This window comes from Zosterops lateralis (genome assembly GCF_965231275.1).
Source record: "Zosterops lateralis genome assembly, chromosome: 13".
In the NCBI taxonomy this organism is placed as follows: Eukaryota; Metazoa; Chordata; class Aves; order Passeriformes; family Zosteropidae; genus Zosterops; species Zosterops lateralis.
The window spans coordinates 19,936,637-19,950,825 of record NC_139773.1 but is presented as its reverse complement, the minus strand read 5'-3'; the positions used below and the strand labels follow the sequence as shown (position 1 = coordinate 19,950,825).

General features: G+C 41.4%; 1 protein-coding gene across 3 annotated transcripts in view; it reads left to right on the top strand.

Moving 5' to 3' along the window:
• Positions 1–14,189, top strand: part of UACA (uveal autoantigen with coiled-coil domains and ankyrin repeats) — a 35,237-nt gene that overhangs the window by 13,799 nt on the left and 7,249 nt on the right. For 2 of the 3 annotated variants that reach the window (XM_083871142.1, XM_083871143.1), the window contains exons 2-15: positions 232–365; positions 2,350–2,438; positions 3,180–3,244; positions 4,090–4,147; positions 4,981–5,051; positions 5,149–5,255; positions 7,531–7,712; positions 8,615–8,652; positions 9,258–9,341; positions 10,541–10,648; positions 11,340–11,372; positions 11,832–11,930; positions 12,136–12,172; positions 12,962–13,014. In XM_083871142.1, the coding sequence (XP_083727268.1) occupies positions 232–365; positions 2,350–2,438; positions 3,180–3,244; positions 4,090–4,147; positions 4,981–5,051; positions 5,149–5,255; positions 7,531–7,712; positions 8,615–8,652; positions 9,258–9,341; positions 10,541–10,648; positions 11,340–11,372; positions 11,832–11,930; positions 12,136–12,172; positions 12,962–13,014 (1,158 nt within the window). The remainder of the gene's footprint in view (positions 1–231; positions 366–2,349; positions 2,439–3,179; positions 3,245–4,089; positions 4,148–4,980; positions 5,052–5,148; positions 5,256–7,530; positions 7,713–8,614; positions 8,653–9,257; positions 9,342–10,540; positions 10,649–11,339; positions 11,373–11,831; positions 11,931–12,135; positions 12,173–12,961; positions 13,015–14,189) is intronic. The other variant, XM_083871144.1, reaches the window with a different exon arrangement.

Here is a 14,189-nt window from a genome sequence, read left to right as displayed (position 1 = left end):
GCGAGGAAAACCAAATAAATTTGATCCTAAAGATCCCCTTTAGGACCAAAAGTGGCTTAAGCAGGCTGTCCCAGAGCTTTGCACATCCAAAAACAACATCATCAGGGGGATGTTGCACAGATAACTCCAAACATCCTTTTGGGTGCAGCGCTGTTTGTAAAACAAGGTGGATTTTGTTGTGTTCAGCCCTTGGTGGATCCATAACCTCCCATCTCTGGCTCTGTCCCCCAGGTGAACCCAGACTGGAACAAGTACGATGACAGGTTGATGAAGGCAGCTGAGAGGGGAGATGTGGAGAAGGTTTCCTCCATCCTGGCCAAGAAAGGGGTCAGTCCCACCAAGCTGGACGTGGAAGGGAGATCCGCGTAAGTGACGTGCACAGCCCTGGGGTGGTGTTGGGGAATCTGCTGAAAACCTTATTCCTGCTGCTCCAGGAGCCTTTCTGAGCACAGAAATCTGTGTGATACCTCATCTAAATGTGGCCTCACTAAGCTGGAATCCAGCTGGCTGGAATGAGAAAACCTCCAACAATCTTCACTTCCAAGTGAGGATCAGTCATTAAAGATTTGCTCCTGCCAGGTTTGAGTATCAAAGAGAAACTGAAACCACCCCACTGGTGTTTTCACCTGGTTCACTGAGCCAGGTAAATAATAATAATCGCTTCTCAAGAAAGTAGCCTTGTTCCTTGAGGTCATATTTGCAGAACTCTTAATTTTGGATGTTGTCCAGGAAGGGAGATCTGTATAAGTGACGTGCACAGCCCTGGGGTGGTGCTGAGAATCTGCTGAAAACCTTATTCCTGCTGCTCCAGGAGCCTTTCTGAGCACAGAAATCTGTGTGATACTTCATTTAAATGTGGCCTCACTAAGCTGGAATCCAGCTGGCTGGAATGGGAAAGCCTCCAACAGTCTTCACTTCCAAGTGAGGATCAGTCATTAAAGATTTGCTCCTGCCAGGTTTGAGTATCAAAGAGAAACTGAAACCACCCCACTGGTGTTTTCACCTGGTTCACTGAGCCAGGTAAATAATAATAATCGCTTCTCAAGAAAGTAGCCCTGTTCCTTGAGGTCATATTTGCAGAACTCTCAATTTTGGATGCTGTCCAGGAAGGGAGATCTGTATAAGTGATGTGCACAGCCCTGGGGTGGTGCTGGGAATCTGCTGAAAACCTTATTCCTGCTGCTCCAGGAGCCTTTCTGAGCACAGAAATCTGTGTGATACCTCATCTAAATGTGGCTCCACTCAGCTGGAATGGGAAAGCCTCCAACAATCTTCACTTCCAAGTGAAGATCAGTCCTTAATTATTATCCTTAAAGATTTGCTCCTGCCAGGTTTGAGTATCAAAGAGAAACTGAAACCACCCCACTGGTGTTTTCACCTGGTTCACTGAGCCAGGTAAATAATAATAATTGCTTCTCAAGAAGGTAGCCTTGTTCCTTGAGGTAATATTTGCAGAACTCTCAATTTTGGATGTTGTCCAGGAAGGGAGATCCACGTAAGTGACGTGCACAGCCCTGGAGTGGTGTTGGGGAATCTGCTGAAAACCTTATTCCTGCTGCTCCAGGAGCCTTTCTGAGCACAAAAATCTGTGTGATACCTCATCTAAATGTGGCCTCACTAAGCTGGAATGGGAAAGTTTCCAACAATCTTCACTTCCAAGTGAAGATCAGTCCTTAATTATTATCCTTAAAGATTTGCTCCTGCCAGGTTTGAATATCAGAGAGAAACTGAAACCACCCCACTGGTGTTTTCACCTGGTTCACTGAGCCAGGTAAATAATGTTTGTTTCTCAAGAAAGTAGCCTTGTTCCTTGAAGTCATATTTGCAGAACTCTTAATTTTGGATGTTGTCCAGGAAGGGAGATCTGTGTAAGTGACGTGCACAGCCCTGGAGTGGTGCTGGGAACTGCTGAAAACCTTATTCCTGCTGCTCCAGGAGCCTTTCTGAGCACAGAAATCTGTGTGATACCTCATTTAAATGTGGCCTCACTAAGCTGGAATGGGAAAGTTTCCAACAATCTTCACTTTTGATTGAGGATCAGTCCTTAAAGATTTATTCTTGGCAGGTTTGAGTATCAAAGAGAAACTGAAACCACCCCACTGGTATTTTCACCAGGTGAATAATGTTTGTTTCTCAAGAAAGGAGCCTTGTTCCTTGAGGTCGTATTTGCAGAACTCTCAATTTTGGATGCTGTCCAGAGCTGTAACACTTCCCTTACACAGCTGTTGGCTTTCCTGGCCAAAATTGCCATTTTTTTTCTGTAAAAAAACACCTGATTTTTCTGTAAAAAAAAAAAAAACAAACAGCTGGGCCTAAGCAAAGTCTTTTTCTCTTTTTTTTTTTTTTTAGATTCCATGTTGTAGCATCAAAGGGAAACCTGGATTGCCTGAACACCATCCTGGTGCACGGAGTTGATATCACAGCCACTGATGCTGCAGGTGGGTTTCTTCTCATTTTCAGGCCCTGAAAATGCTCTCAGCTGGGTTTTATCCTGAAATAAAATTAAAATGAACCACAGGATAGCTCTTCCTTCTTCCTGGAGCTGGCAAAAAAATTGAATTATTTGTGTGACTTGAGGAAAACTGGCTGTGCCATGGAATTCAGTGCAGCAGAAATTAAGGGAATGTGGGGTTTGTGCTGCTGTAATTGTGTTTATAACCTGCTCCAGACTCACTGGAGAGAACAGCAGGATAAAAACAGTTTTAAATGAGGTGAGGATTCAAATGGGATGTGTTTGTGTGCCCAGATGAGGCTCAGAGTTCATTTGTACCTTCCAGGTGTCCTTGTGTGCTGGCAGAGTTTGTGGAAAATCTTATGGAAGAAACAATTAAAAACAGCTGCTAATTTTCAATTTGTTACCTCAGGAATTTAATAGGTTTAATACGAAGCTGAAAACAAGAAAATTGACAGAGATAACTCGTCCTCCTCCTCTTATGGGAGAGTTTATTTATTAAATCCTTGTGTGGAGTCACAAATTCAGTATTTTGAGATGAATTTCACAAACAAAAAACTCTAATCCTTGACTGAAGATTCACCAGAATAAGAAAAAAGCTGTGACAAAGTGAGATATAGACAGATTTACAGCACAGACAGACAGACTTGTGGGGACTGCTGTACCCAAAATGGGAATATTCATCAGGAATTGACTTTTCATCAGGAATTGACTTTTCTGTTTCCAGGCAGGAACGCCCTGCACTTGGCTGCAAAGTATGGCCACGCTCTGTGCTTGCAGAAGCTCCTCCAGGTACTGAAAATCCAGTTTGTCTCTTAGTTCAGGGGGAAAAAGTGCCTTTAAATTCACTGATTTAAAACTGGGATATGGGATTTCTTTCTTAATCAATCAGATTATTTTTTAAAAATAAGAATTGTGGGGAAAAGACTTTTTCATGTTAAATACCAGGGACTGAAAGAGAGCTAAAATAAAGAAAATAATATTTTTTTTTTTTAATTTTTTCACAGACTTTAAAATCAAATTACAGTTTGTGCTTCTTGCTGAGTGTCTTTTAAAGGCTGCAGTTCCCTGAGTGCAGTTTAGGAACAGTGACACTGGCTGCTCCAGAAAAGTGTTTGCTTTAAAATCTGGGCATTTAAAGCCACAAACTCTCATTAATTAAACAATGTTGGAGGGTTGTCTTTAGCTTTGGGTGATATTTATTTTTTATTCATTTATTCCTGGTCAGTGTATGCTCATTAGAATTTTTTTTAATTTTATTTTATTTTTAATTTTTTTTATTTTTAATTTTATTTGATGCATGTCTCCATGCAGATATAAATGGCCCATTATCTGTGAAAAGCCTAATGAATTGTGCAATTTCTGTGCACAGCCTCAAATTTGTTTTACACTGTGCGTCTTTAGAGTCCTAAAGTGCACAGACCCAGAGCTCTTCTTTTCGTGCCTGTCACTATATTTGTAGCTCCAAACTCACATATTTTTTTACTTAAATAATATTTTCTTGCTTAAATTCAAACCTCAAAGCACCTAAAGCTGTAAATGCAGTCTGGATTCTGATTGATAACTGGGATTTTTTTTTCCATGATTTATTTATTTATTATTATTTTTTAAATTTATTTTTTTATTTATTTTAACAGTACAATTGTCCAACAGAGAATGTGGATCTCCAGGGAAGAACTGCTCTCCATGATGCAGGTGAAGGGGGTTTCCTTTGCTGGTAACTGTGTGGAAATGAAGATTTAATTCATGGATTTACTTCCAGATGGGCTGAATTCTTCTCTTTTAATTTTGGTGGTAGGAGGAGAGTGTTTTTTATATTGTCATGACATTTGTCCTCAATAATGAACTCTTATGGAGGTCTGAGATGAAATTGAGTAAAATCTTCAAGTAGCAGAGTTTTGGGGGAGTGCTGAGAGTAGGTTAAGACCCCTTTACTCTGGTTTTTGTGGCACAGGAGGGTTTGATCTCTTGTGTGGCACAGGAGGGTTTGATCTTTTATCTGGCACAGGAGGGTTTGATTCCTTGTCTGGCACAGGAAGGTTTGATCTTTTATCTGGCACAGGAAGATTTGATCCCTTGTCTGGCACAGGAAGGTTTGATTCCTTGTCTGGCACAGGAGTGTTTGATCTTTGTCTGGCACAGGAGGGTTTGATTCCTTGTCTGGCACAGGAAGGTTTGATCTTTTATCTGGCATAGGAGGGTTTGATCTCTTTTCTGGCACAGGAGGGTTTGATCCCTTGTCTGGCACAGGAAGGTTTGATCCCTTGTCTGGCATAGGAGGGTTTGATCCCTTGTCTGGCACAGGAGGGTTTGATCCCTTGTCTGGCACAGGAGGGTTTGATTCCTTTTGGGTGCCTTGGATGGTGTGCGAGCTCAGCCCTGCAGCCTGGTCAGGCTTTATCTCAGCTGTGGGCACTTTGGTGGGACAGACAGAGGCAGGGCTGTTCCTGGAGCCTCCCCAGGCTGCTCTCTCTTCTGTCCCTCCCTGCACTCAGTGAGGCTCAGCTCCCTCCCTGCTCTCTCCCCAGCCATGTCCGACTGCTCCGCCAGCATCCAGCTGCTCTGCGACCACGGTGCTGCTGTCAACTCCAAGGATGGGGTAAGGGGCTCTCCTCCTCCTCCCCCTCCTCTTCCTCTTCCTCCACAAGCCCTGCTGGGCTCCTTCACACTGTCCCTGTGTCCCCTGTGTCCCCCAGGACGGGAGGACCCCGCTGGTGTTGGCCACCCAGATGTGTCGCCCCACGCTCTGCCAGCTGCTCATCGACAGAGGGGCTGATGTCAATGCCAGGGACAAGCAGAGCAGGTGAGTGTGGGACGATTTGCTGTGCCGGGAGTTTTTTCTGGCCTGTGAATGAAAGCTGCCCCCTTGGCAGAATAAATGTGCCAAGTCTGGGGGAAGAGAAATCTGGGGTTTTGTTCAGAAGTGGATCTGTTAGTTGAACACCGCAGATAAACCTCTTTTCCTGCCCCTGCTTGGATCCAGGATATCCCCAGGCTTGTTCTTGAACCTGCACTTGGTTGTTTGAAGGTCCAAAGCAGCCTTTGGGATCAATGTGCACAACGAGCCATGGCAAAAGTGCTGCTCTGGCAAGAAGTCCTGAGTCCATTGGAGCTCCCAAGGGACCTTGAGCTGTTTGTTCCTGGGGTCAGGGATGGGGAGTTCTGTTTGGAGCTGCTGCTTTTGCCAGTGATTTCGTGGAGAATTCCTCCATGACAAGAGCCTGGCTACTCACACTGCATGTCCTGCAGCATTTGGGGAAGCACTGCCAGGGCTCCCAGGCACCCCCCTCTGCAAACCTTGTCTAAACTCCTTTTGGTGTTTGTTGTGTCTGTTGAGATTTGTGTCTGGTAGAGGAAACCAAAGTCATGGGAGTTCTCCAAACACTGGGGTGCCTTTCAGAGGGGTCTGTGCTGGTTTCATGGAAATACTGTCACTCTGGTGGCTTTGTTTGCTTTCCCACAAACATTTAAACATTGCCTGAGTGACTTTTGAAAGCTGTTTCCTCTGTGGACAGAGGGAAGGTGGCTTGGCTGGAGTTTCTGTGATTAGAAATGGGTGGAGTTTGTGTGATGAGCTCTGTGGATGGAGGTTCTGTGCTCTGTGGATGAGATTTCTGTGATGGGCTCTGTGGATGGAGTTTTTGTGGTTAGACATGGATGGAGTTTATGTGCTGAGCTCTGTGGATGGAGGTTCTGTGCTCTGTGAATGAAGTTTGTATGATGAGCTCTATGGATGGAGTTTCTGTGATTAGAAATGGATGCAGTTTGTGTGATGAGTTCTGTGGATGGAGGTTCTGTGCTCTGTGGATGAGATTTCTGTGATGGGCTCTGTGGATGGAGTTTCTGTAATTAGACATGGATAGAGTTTATGTGCTGAGCTCTGTGGATGGAGGTTCTGTGCTCTGTGAATGAAGTTTGTATGATGAGCTCTATGGATGGAGTTTCTGTGATTAGAAATGGATGCAGTTTGTGTGATGAGTTCTGTGGATGCAGTTTGTGTGATGAACTCTGTGGATGGAGTTTCTGTGTTCTATGGATGGAGTTTCTGTGCTCTGTGGATGGAGTTTTTGTAATTAGACATGGATGAAGTTTCTGTGATGAGTTTGTGTGCTGAGCTCTGTGGATGGAATTTGTGTGATGAGCTCTGTGGATGGAGTTCCTGTGATTAGATCTGGATGAAGTTTCTGCGATTAGACATGGATGGAGTTTCTGTGATTAGAAATGGATGGAGTTTCTGTGATTAAACACGGATGAAGTTTCTGTGATGAGCTGTGTGCAGGATGCCCAGTGGGGCCCCTGTCTGTCCCCACCCCACCCTTGTCTGTCCCCCCAGGACTGCCCTGTGCAGGCTGCCTGTGCAGGATGCCCCATGCAGGCTGCCCAGTGCAGGATGCCCTGTGCAGGATGCTCTGTGATGAGCTCTGTGCAGGATGCTCAGTGGGCTCCCTGTCTCTCCCACCCCACCCCTGTCTGTCCCCCAGGACTGCCCTGTGCAGGCTGCCCTGTGCAGGATGCTCAGTGGGGTCCCTGTCTCTCCCCCAGGACTGCCCTGTGCAGGCTGCCCCGTGCAGGATGCTCAGTGGGGTCCCTGTCCCACCCCACCCCTGTCTGTCCCCCAGGACTGCCCTGTGCAGGCTGCCCCGTGCAGGATGCTCAGTGGGGTCCCTGTCTGTCCCCCAGGACTGCCCTGTGCAGGATGCCCTGTGCAGGATGCTCTGTGATGAGCTCTGTGCAGGCTGCCCTGTGCAGGCTGCCCTGTGCAGGATGCTCAGTGGGCTCCCTGTCTGTCCCCCAGGACTGCCCTGTGCAGGCTGCCCCGTGCAGGATGCTCTGTGATGAGCTCTGTGCAGGCTGCTCAGTGGGCTCCCTGTCTCTCCCACCCCACCCCTGTCTGTCCCCCAGGACTGCCCTGTGCAGGCTGCCCTGTGCAGGCTGCCCTGTGCAGGATGCTCAGTGGGGTCCCTGTCTGTCCCTCAGGACTGCCCTGTGCAGGCTGCCCCGTGCAGGATGCTCTGTGATGAGCTCTGTGCAGGCTGCCCCGTGCAGGATGCTCAGTGGGCTCCCTGTCTGTCCCCCAGGACTGCCCTGATGCTGGGCTGTGAGTACGGCTGCAGGGACGCCGTGGAGGTGCTGCTCAGGAACGGAGCTGACGTTGCCCTGACCGATGGCCTGGGCCACGACTGCGCCTACTACGCCAGGATTGGGGACAACATTGACATCTTGGCTCTGATCAAGGCGGCTCTGGAGGACTCCAGCAGAGGTGGGAGAACCTACAGCACCTTCCTGTGGGTGGAGATGTGTCCGTACCCCTGTGTCTCTCTTTGGGAGAGCAGCTGTGACCATAAAGGTCATAAACTGCTTGTTTGGGAGGGAAAAAAGAGTTTTTGGAGTTGTGTGGTTTTAGCTTTTAAGGGGATTGCAGGCTCGAGGGCTTCACAGTATTGATTATGGGAGTTATTTACTCTTATTTATAGAAACAGCCTTTATTTTATTATTTATAATAAAATTATCATATATATATTCTATATTATATATAATATATATTCTATATTATATATATTATAGAATATATTATATAATAGATATAATATATAATATATAATATATAATTATAATTAATATAACATATTACATATTATATATTATATTAATATATTAGATAACATATATTGTGTATTTTATATAATATATCATATATATAATATATAATTATATTATATATAATTATAATTAATATAACGTATTATATATCATATATTATATTAATATATTAGATAACATATATTGTATATTTATATATAATATATAATTTATATTATATATAATTTAATATAACGTATTATATATCATATATTATATTAATATATTAGATAACATATATTGTATATTTATATATATAATATATATTTTATATAAGATTATTATCTTTATTTTGTAGAAATAAATATTTCTTTTATATTTATAATTTATTTTACATTGTTTATTTTATAGAAAACCTCGTGGATGTTTCCATATTTGATTAATTTGGGGCATGATGAGGTATTTTTCGAAAACAGCCCTCCCAGGGTGGAAAGGAGACAGAATTAGCTGAACGTGTGGAGTTGTTGCATCAATATCAATGAAATACCTTTTGTAACTTGGTGTTTTTTGGTGCTTTTTTAGGAAGAGACAGCATGAAGAGAGGGCAGGCTGAGCAGAAGGTACTGCCTGGGGCCATTTGTCACTGGGGGGCTGAGAGGGGCTGTCAGATTATACTTTTTTCTGACCTAGTAAACATTTTTATTCCATTTTCGGTCTCATCAGAAGGGTGAGACAATACAGGTGTTATAATTCACACCATCAGAAGCCAAACTATTTCCTAATTCCAATCCATTTATAAATGTTTTGTGGCCTATCAGCTTTTTCCATTTAATGCTGTTGATGCCTTAAAGCCAATCATCTAAAATCACCCCTTGTAAAGTCCTAATACAGTGCACCTTTCATAGTTCTATTTCTGCAAAGTATCCAGTAATATTTGCAAAAAACATCCTTTAAAACTTCTTTCCAGTTCCATTTCTCTCTCAACAACATCCATCCTATCCCAGGGCATTTCTAAGTCAGCATCTCAAATTTTGCATACAAATTTTATTATGTGAGCCTTCTGTCAGGCTTTAAAAATTCTCCATAAACCCATTTCGTACAGTGGAGGGATGATTATTGTGGGACTGAGGTGATGGACCCCCCTGTCCCAGCAGGAATTTGGGATTTGGGGAGGGCTGGGATGGGCACAGGGGTGGAAAAGAACATTTTCCTGCTGCTCTCACAGGTCACCAGCATGTCCCACAAGTGGCCCCGGGGCTGTGCAGCACAGGAGGAGCTCAGGATGTTCCAGAAGGAGCCCAACACTCAGGTGGGATCCTGGGGGGATCCTGGGGGTTCCCACTGGGATAATGAGGCACAGGCACTAATTATAATATAATATAATATAATATAATATAATATAATATAATATAATGTAATGTAATGTAATATAATATAATGTAATATGATATAAGATAATGTAATATAATATTACATTATATTGTATTGTATTATATTGTATTGTATGATATTATATTGTATTATATAATATTACATTATATTATATTATATTATATTATATTATATTATATTATATTATATTGTGTTATATTACATTACATTATATTATATTACATTATATTATATTATATTATATTATATTATATTATATTACATTATATTACATTACATTATATTACATTATATTACATTATATTACATTACATTACATTATATTACATTATATTATATTACATTACATTACATTACATTATATTACATTACATTACATTATATTACATTATATTATATTACATTATATTACGTTACATTACATTATATTATATTACATTACATCATATTATATTATATTATTATTATTGTTACTATTATATTAGTATTATATTATTAGTAGTATTAGTATTATATTATATTATGTTGGAGTGAGCACTAATGATCCCATCATGTATTGCTGTTTATTTAAAGACTAATTGTGTGATGTGGAGTGTGGCAATTATACAAATGAGCTGTCAAACCTTTTCAGGAAAAAAACAAACTGCACTTTTTTGGGTGATAAATAGTTTGAAGTGTCTCTGTCTTAACCTTTCCTACCTCTTAACCTTCTGCCTCTGCAATAAAATCAGTCACAAATGAGGATTTATTTTTTTTTAACATTCTCAAGAGACGTGTGTTTGTGTCATACTAAAACTAATCAGTGTCTTAATTAATTATTCTACTAAAAAGCATTAATTTTCCCCATGTTCTTGCTGTTTTCAAAGGGCTGGGCAGGGCTTGGAGTCCTCAGTAACTGTTTTACCTTTTCCAATGTATGTGTAGTGTGGGGAGGGATTTTTATTTTATATTTTATTTTATTTTATTTTATTTATTTTTATTTTTATTTTTTATTTTATTTTTTGTTTTGTTTTGTTTTATTTTAATGTTTTTTTTTATTTTATTATATATATATATATATATATATTTTTTTTTTTTTTTTTTTTTTTTTTTTTAATTTCGTATTTTACTTTCAAGGACTTGGAGTTGGAAAACCAGGATCTGAAAGATCGAGTGAGAGAAGTGCAGGAGGAGCAGAGGATGCTGCTGGACACCATCAGTGGGTTACAGCTGCAGCTGAGTGAGGTAAAAACAAAGCTTTTGGAACACCTGGAAATGTGGGAGAGGCACCTGGTGCTGCCAGGAAAAACACATGGAATTAGGATTTGGGAATTACTGCAATGCGTGTGTCACTTTCTACTGGAAAAGCTCTTGTAGTTTCACTGGAATTGTGAGGAGATGATGCAAAATCCTTCCCTGACACCCAAAATTTGGAGCAGAGGAGAATTTTGTGGCTCTGCCTCCCAGTGCAGCTGAGCTGCTCTAGGGGGCTGGAATTTTGAATTTTGCTGAACTTCATCTCTCCGTTAAATGGAAGTGGTGTGTGGTTGATTTTCCAGCTGTTACTAAAAGCACAGAGAAAAAATAAATCTTCAAATGGCAAGAAAACAAAGCCAAAGGTTTTCAACAGAAGTTTCTCATCCAAATTTGAAATGTTGATTTAAAAAAAAAATAAAATCCCTCTTTTTGGAGATCTAAATGTGACCAGTGGAAAGAAAATATAAAAAGGATTTTTTTATTATGTTTTTTGCTTTGTGTGGAGCCTTTTCTCTGCTGTATTTTTGTAGAGCTACATTTATCCATCTTCTCCTAAATGTAACCCCTGAATAAACAGAACATTTCCTAGTGCGGTCACTGCCTTGTCTGAATTCCTGTTTTAAACATTGAGAAAATGATTGGGAGGGGATTTTTTTTGTTGTTGTTATTGTTTTTGCAGGAGCAAATGTTGGCAGATGATCTTGAGAACGAGGTAGGATGTGTCTCCTGCAGGACTGGGGAGCAGGGGAAACAACTCTCTCTTTTATTTCCTCTGCACTTTTAAATACTAAAAGCTAAAAATGCCTCTGGATCAGTTTGTGCAGCCCCACAGCATTTCTGTTACAAATAATTCCCATTCCCCTGGCTCCTCTAAAGCACATTCAGGATATTCAGCACACTGATAACATTAAGCATCTCTGTAGTGGCTCTCAGCAATGCAAGACTAACAAAAATATGAATTAATTAAAATGTTGGTGCCTGTTCTTGACTCATTCTTCAAGAGTAGAGGAGCAGTCTTGAAGGAGAACTCCAAAAGCAAAAAAAATTAGGGATTCTTTTGGTGCTGATCTTGGTTGAAATTCTGTCTAAACCCCTTAAAAAGTTCCTTGAGGGTTTTACAAAGCTGTCCATCCTTTTGGCTTTGGCAATGTGGAACTCCTTCTCTTTTCAGAAAGATGAGCTGAAGAAAATCCTGAATACCAAGGAAAAGCAGCAGGAAGAAAGTTTGAGGACCATCGAAGCTCTCAAAGCTAAACTCAAGTATTATGAAGTACGTCGAGTCATTTGAAATGGGATGTGGCAATTGATATTTTTGCAGTAGGAAACACTTCAGCATTTCAAATTGCTGAAGATATTGAATGCTTATCTCATTGCAAAAAGCTTTTCCCTGCCCCTTCACCCCCCACTTGAACACAGAGCAGAAATTTGGGATGAATTTTCAGCTTTGCTTTTTGTCTCTTGCTCTTTGATTTCAGGGTGACTCTGCGGGGTCTGGAGGTAACTTTGGAAACAGTAAGTGCAGTTAATTCTTAGGGGGTTCTGTGCATGGTGCAGTGTTAGAATACAGGGATAAAAAGTGGTTTTTTTTGGTCATTTCTTGCCATTGTTGGTCTGAAATGCAGCCAGGCAGAGCTGTGTTGGTGGGAGCTGCCACTGACCAATCTCCCAGATCTTGAGAAATGTTCCTGGGCACTCTGCTGTGTCCTCTGACACAAAAAACAAACTGAGCAGGATCCTTTCTCCCCCTGGAGCTGCCCTGTCCTTCCTTCCCACCTGAGCAATGCCTGTACCTGGCTGGGGAGCAGCTTTGGCACCACCTGAACTCCCACTTGTGTGAGCAAAAAACCCATTTCCAGAATCTGGAGCCTCCTGCATCCAGCCCAGCTGCAGAGCTGCCTTGTGCTCGTGTAACACGAGGGCTCTTGAGAGATTTAAATGATATTTGGAGTGTCTGGCTGGGTGTGGAGTGGAGTGCAGGGGATGCTCTCCCTGCTGGGCTGGCTGCCAGCTCTGACTCTGCTGCAGAGACCAAAATCCAGCCTGGAAAACCACTTTTCTCCTCCTCCTCCTCCTCAGGAGCACTTTGGCCAGGCTTCCTGTGAGGATTAATTAAGTAGAAGTTGTTTTAATAACAAGTATTTAAACACCAGCCCTTCAGCCTGGTGTGACCTCAGTGACCAGAATACAGCTGGGCAGGAAAAAAAAATCAGTGAAAAAAAAATCAGTGTTTTTGTGATTGTGTTACTGTTGTTTTTTTTTTTTTTAACCAGAGCCTAAACACTGTTTGCTTTGTAAATCCAGGAAAAGAAGATTTATTGCTTAAACAAGGCCAAGCATTCGCGGTGGAATCCCAGGTAATAAATATTTTAGCACTGGAAGAGCTCTGGAGATGGTCGTGCTGGGAAAGCCAAACGTGCTTATAAATGAGTGTTTATTGAGCATTGCTTCTGAACACACAGTTCAGAGGAATTCTTGCTTTTCCCTGTTTATTTTTAACTGTGGGTGCCCTCTAGAGTCCTGTCAGTGACAGGGCTGTAAATGCTGGGTCTGTTGTGAGCTCCACTCAAAATACTTCATAGTCACTCTGTAAACTGGGGACTCATCCCCATCATGTTTTTCTAATTTAAATTCAGCTAATATTTGAATATCTCATTTTCCTGCCTGCTCTATAATTCCCTGACAATTCTGTTTGATAGCTATCAGCCTTTTAAAGGAACAGTTTGGGTATAATAAAGTCCAGCAGACTCTTGGGGGTGGAATTGAGATGGTCTTTAAGGTCCTTTCCAACCTAAACCCTTCTAGAATTCCAAATTATTGCATTCCTCAGCCTTCTCAGCAGGAAGGGTTTGTTAACCGTGGCATTCTCTGCTCTGATGTCTTGTAAAATCATTTTCACACGCTTGAGGGGTGGGAGCAATATCTTAATAAATTAAATTTGTTCTGGCAGATGAGTGATTCAGTATGAATGCAGAGCAAGGGGAGTGGAATGGACTTTAAGATCCCTTTCCAACACAAACCATTCCATGATTGGAAAGCAGTAATAAAGAGCCACATTCACAATTTTTGCTGTTAAAAGCTGAAATACCTGTTCTCTAATAGAGACAGGAATAACTTTGTGTGAAATAAAAAAAAAATCTCTTGTACAGGGTACAAGTTGTGCTCAGATCAACTGGATTTTAGAGAGTTTCCATATAAAATATGGGCAGTTCCCATATTAAATAAGGACAATTCCCATATTAAATAAGGGCAGTTCCCATATTAAATAAGGGTAGTTTTCATATTAAATAGGGGCAGTTTCCATATTAAATAAGGAAAGATCCCATATTAAATAAGGGTAATTTCCATATTAAATAAGGACACTTCCCATATTAAGTAAGAAGTTCCCATATTAAATAAGAAATTCCCATATTAAATGAGGACACTTCCCATATTAAATAGGGGCAGTTCCCATATTAAATAGGGGCAGTTTCCATATTAAATAGGGGCAGTTTCCATATTAAATAAGGGCAGTTCCCATATTAAATAAGGA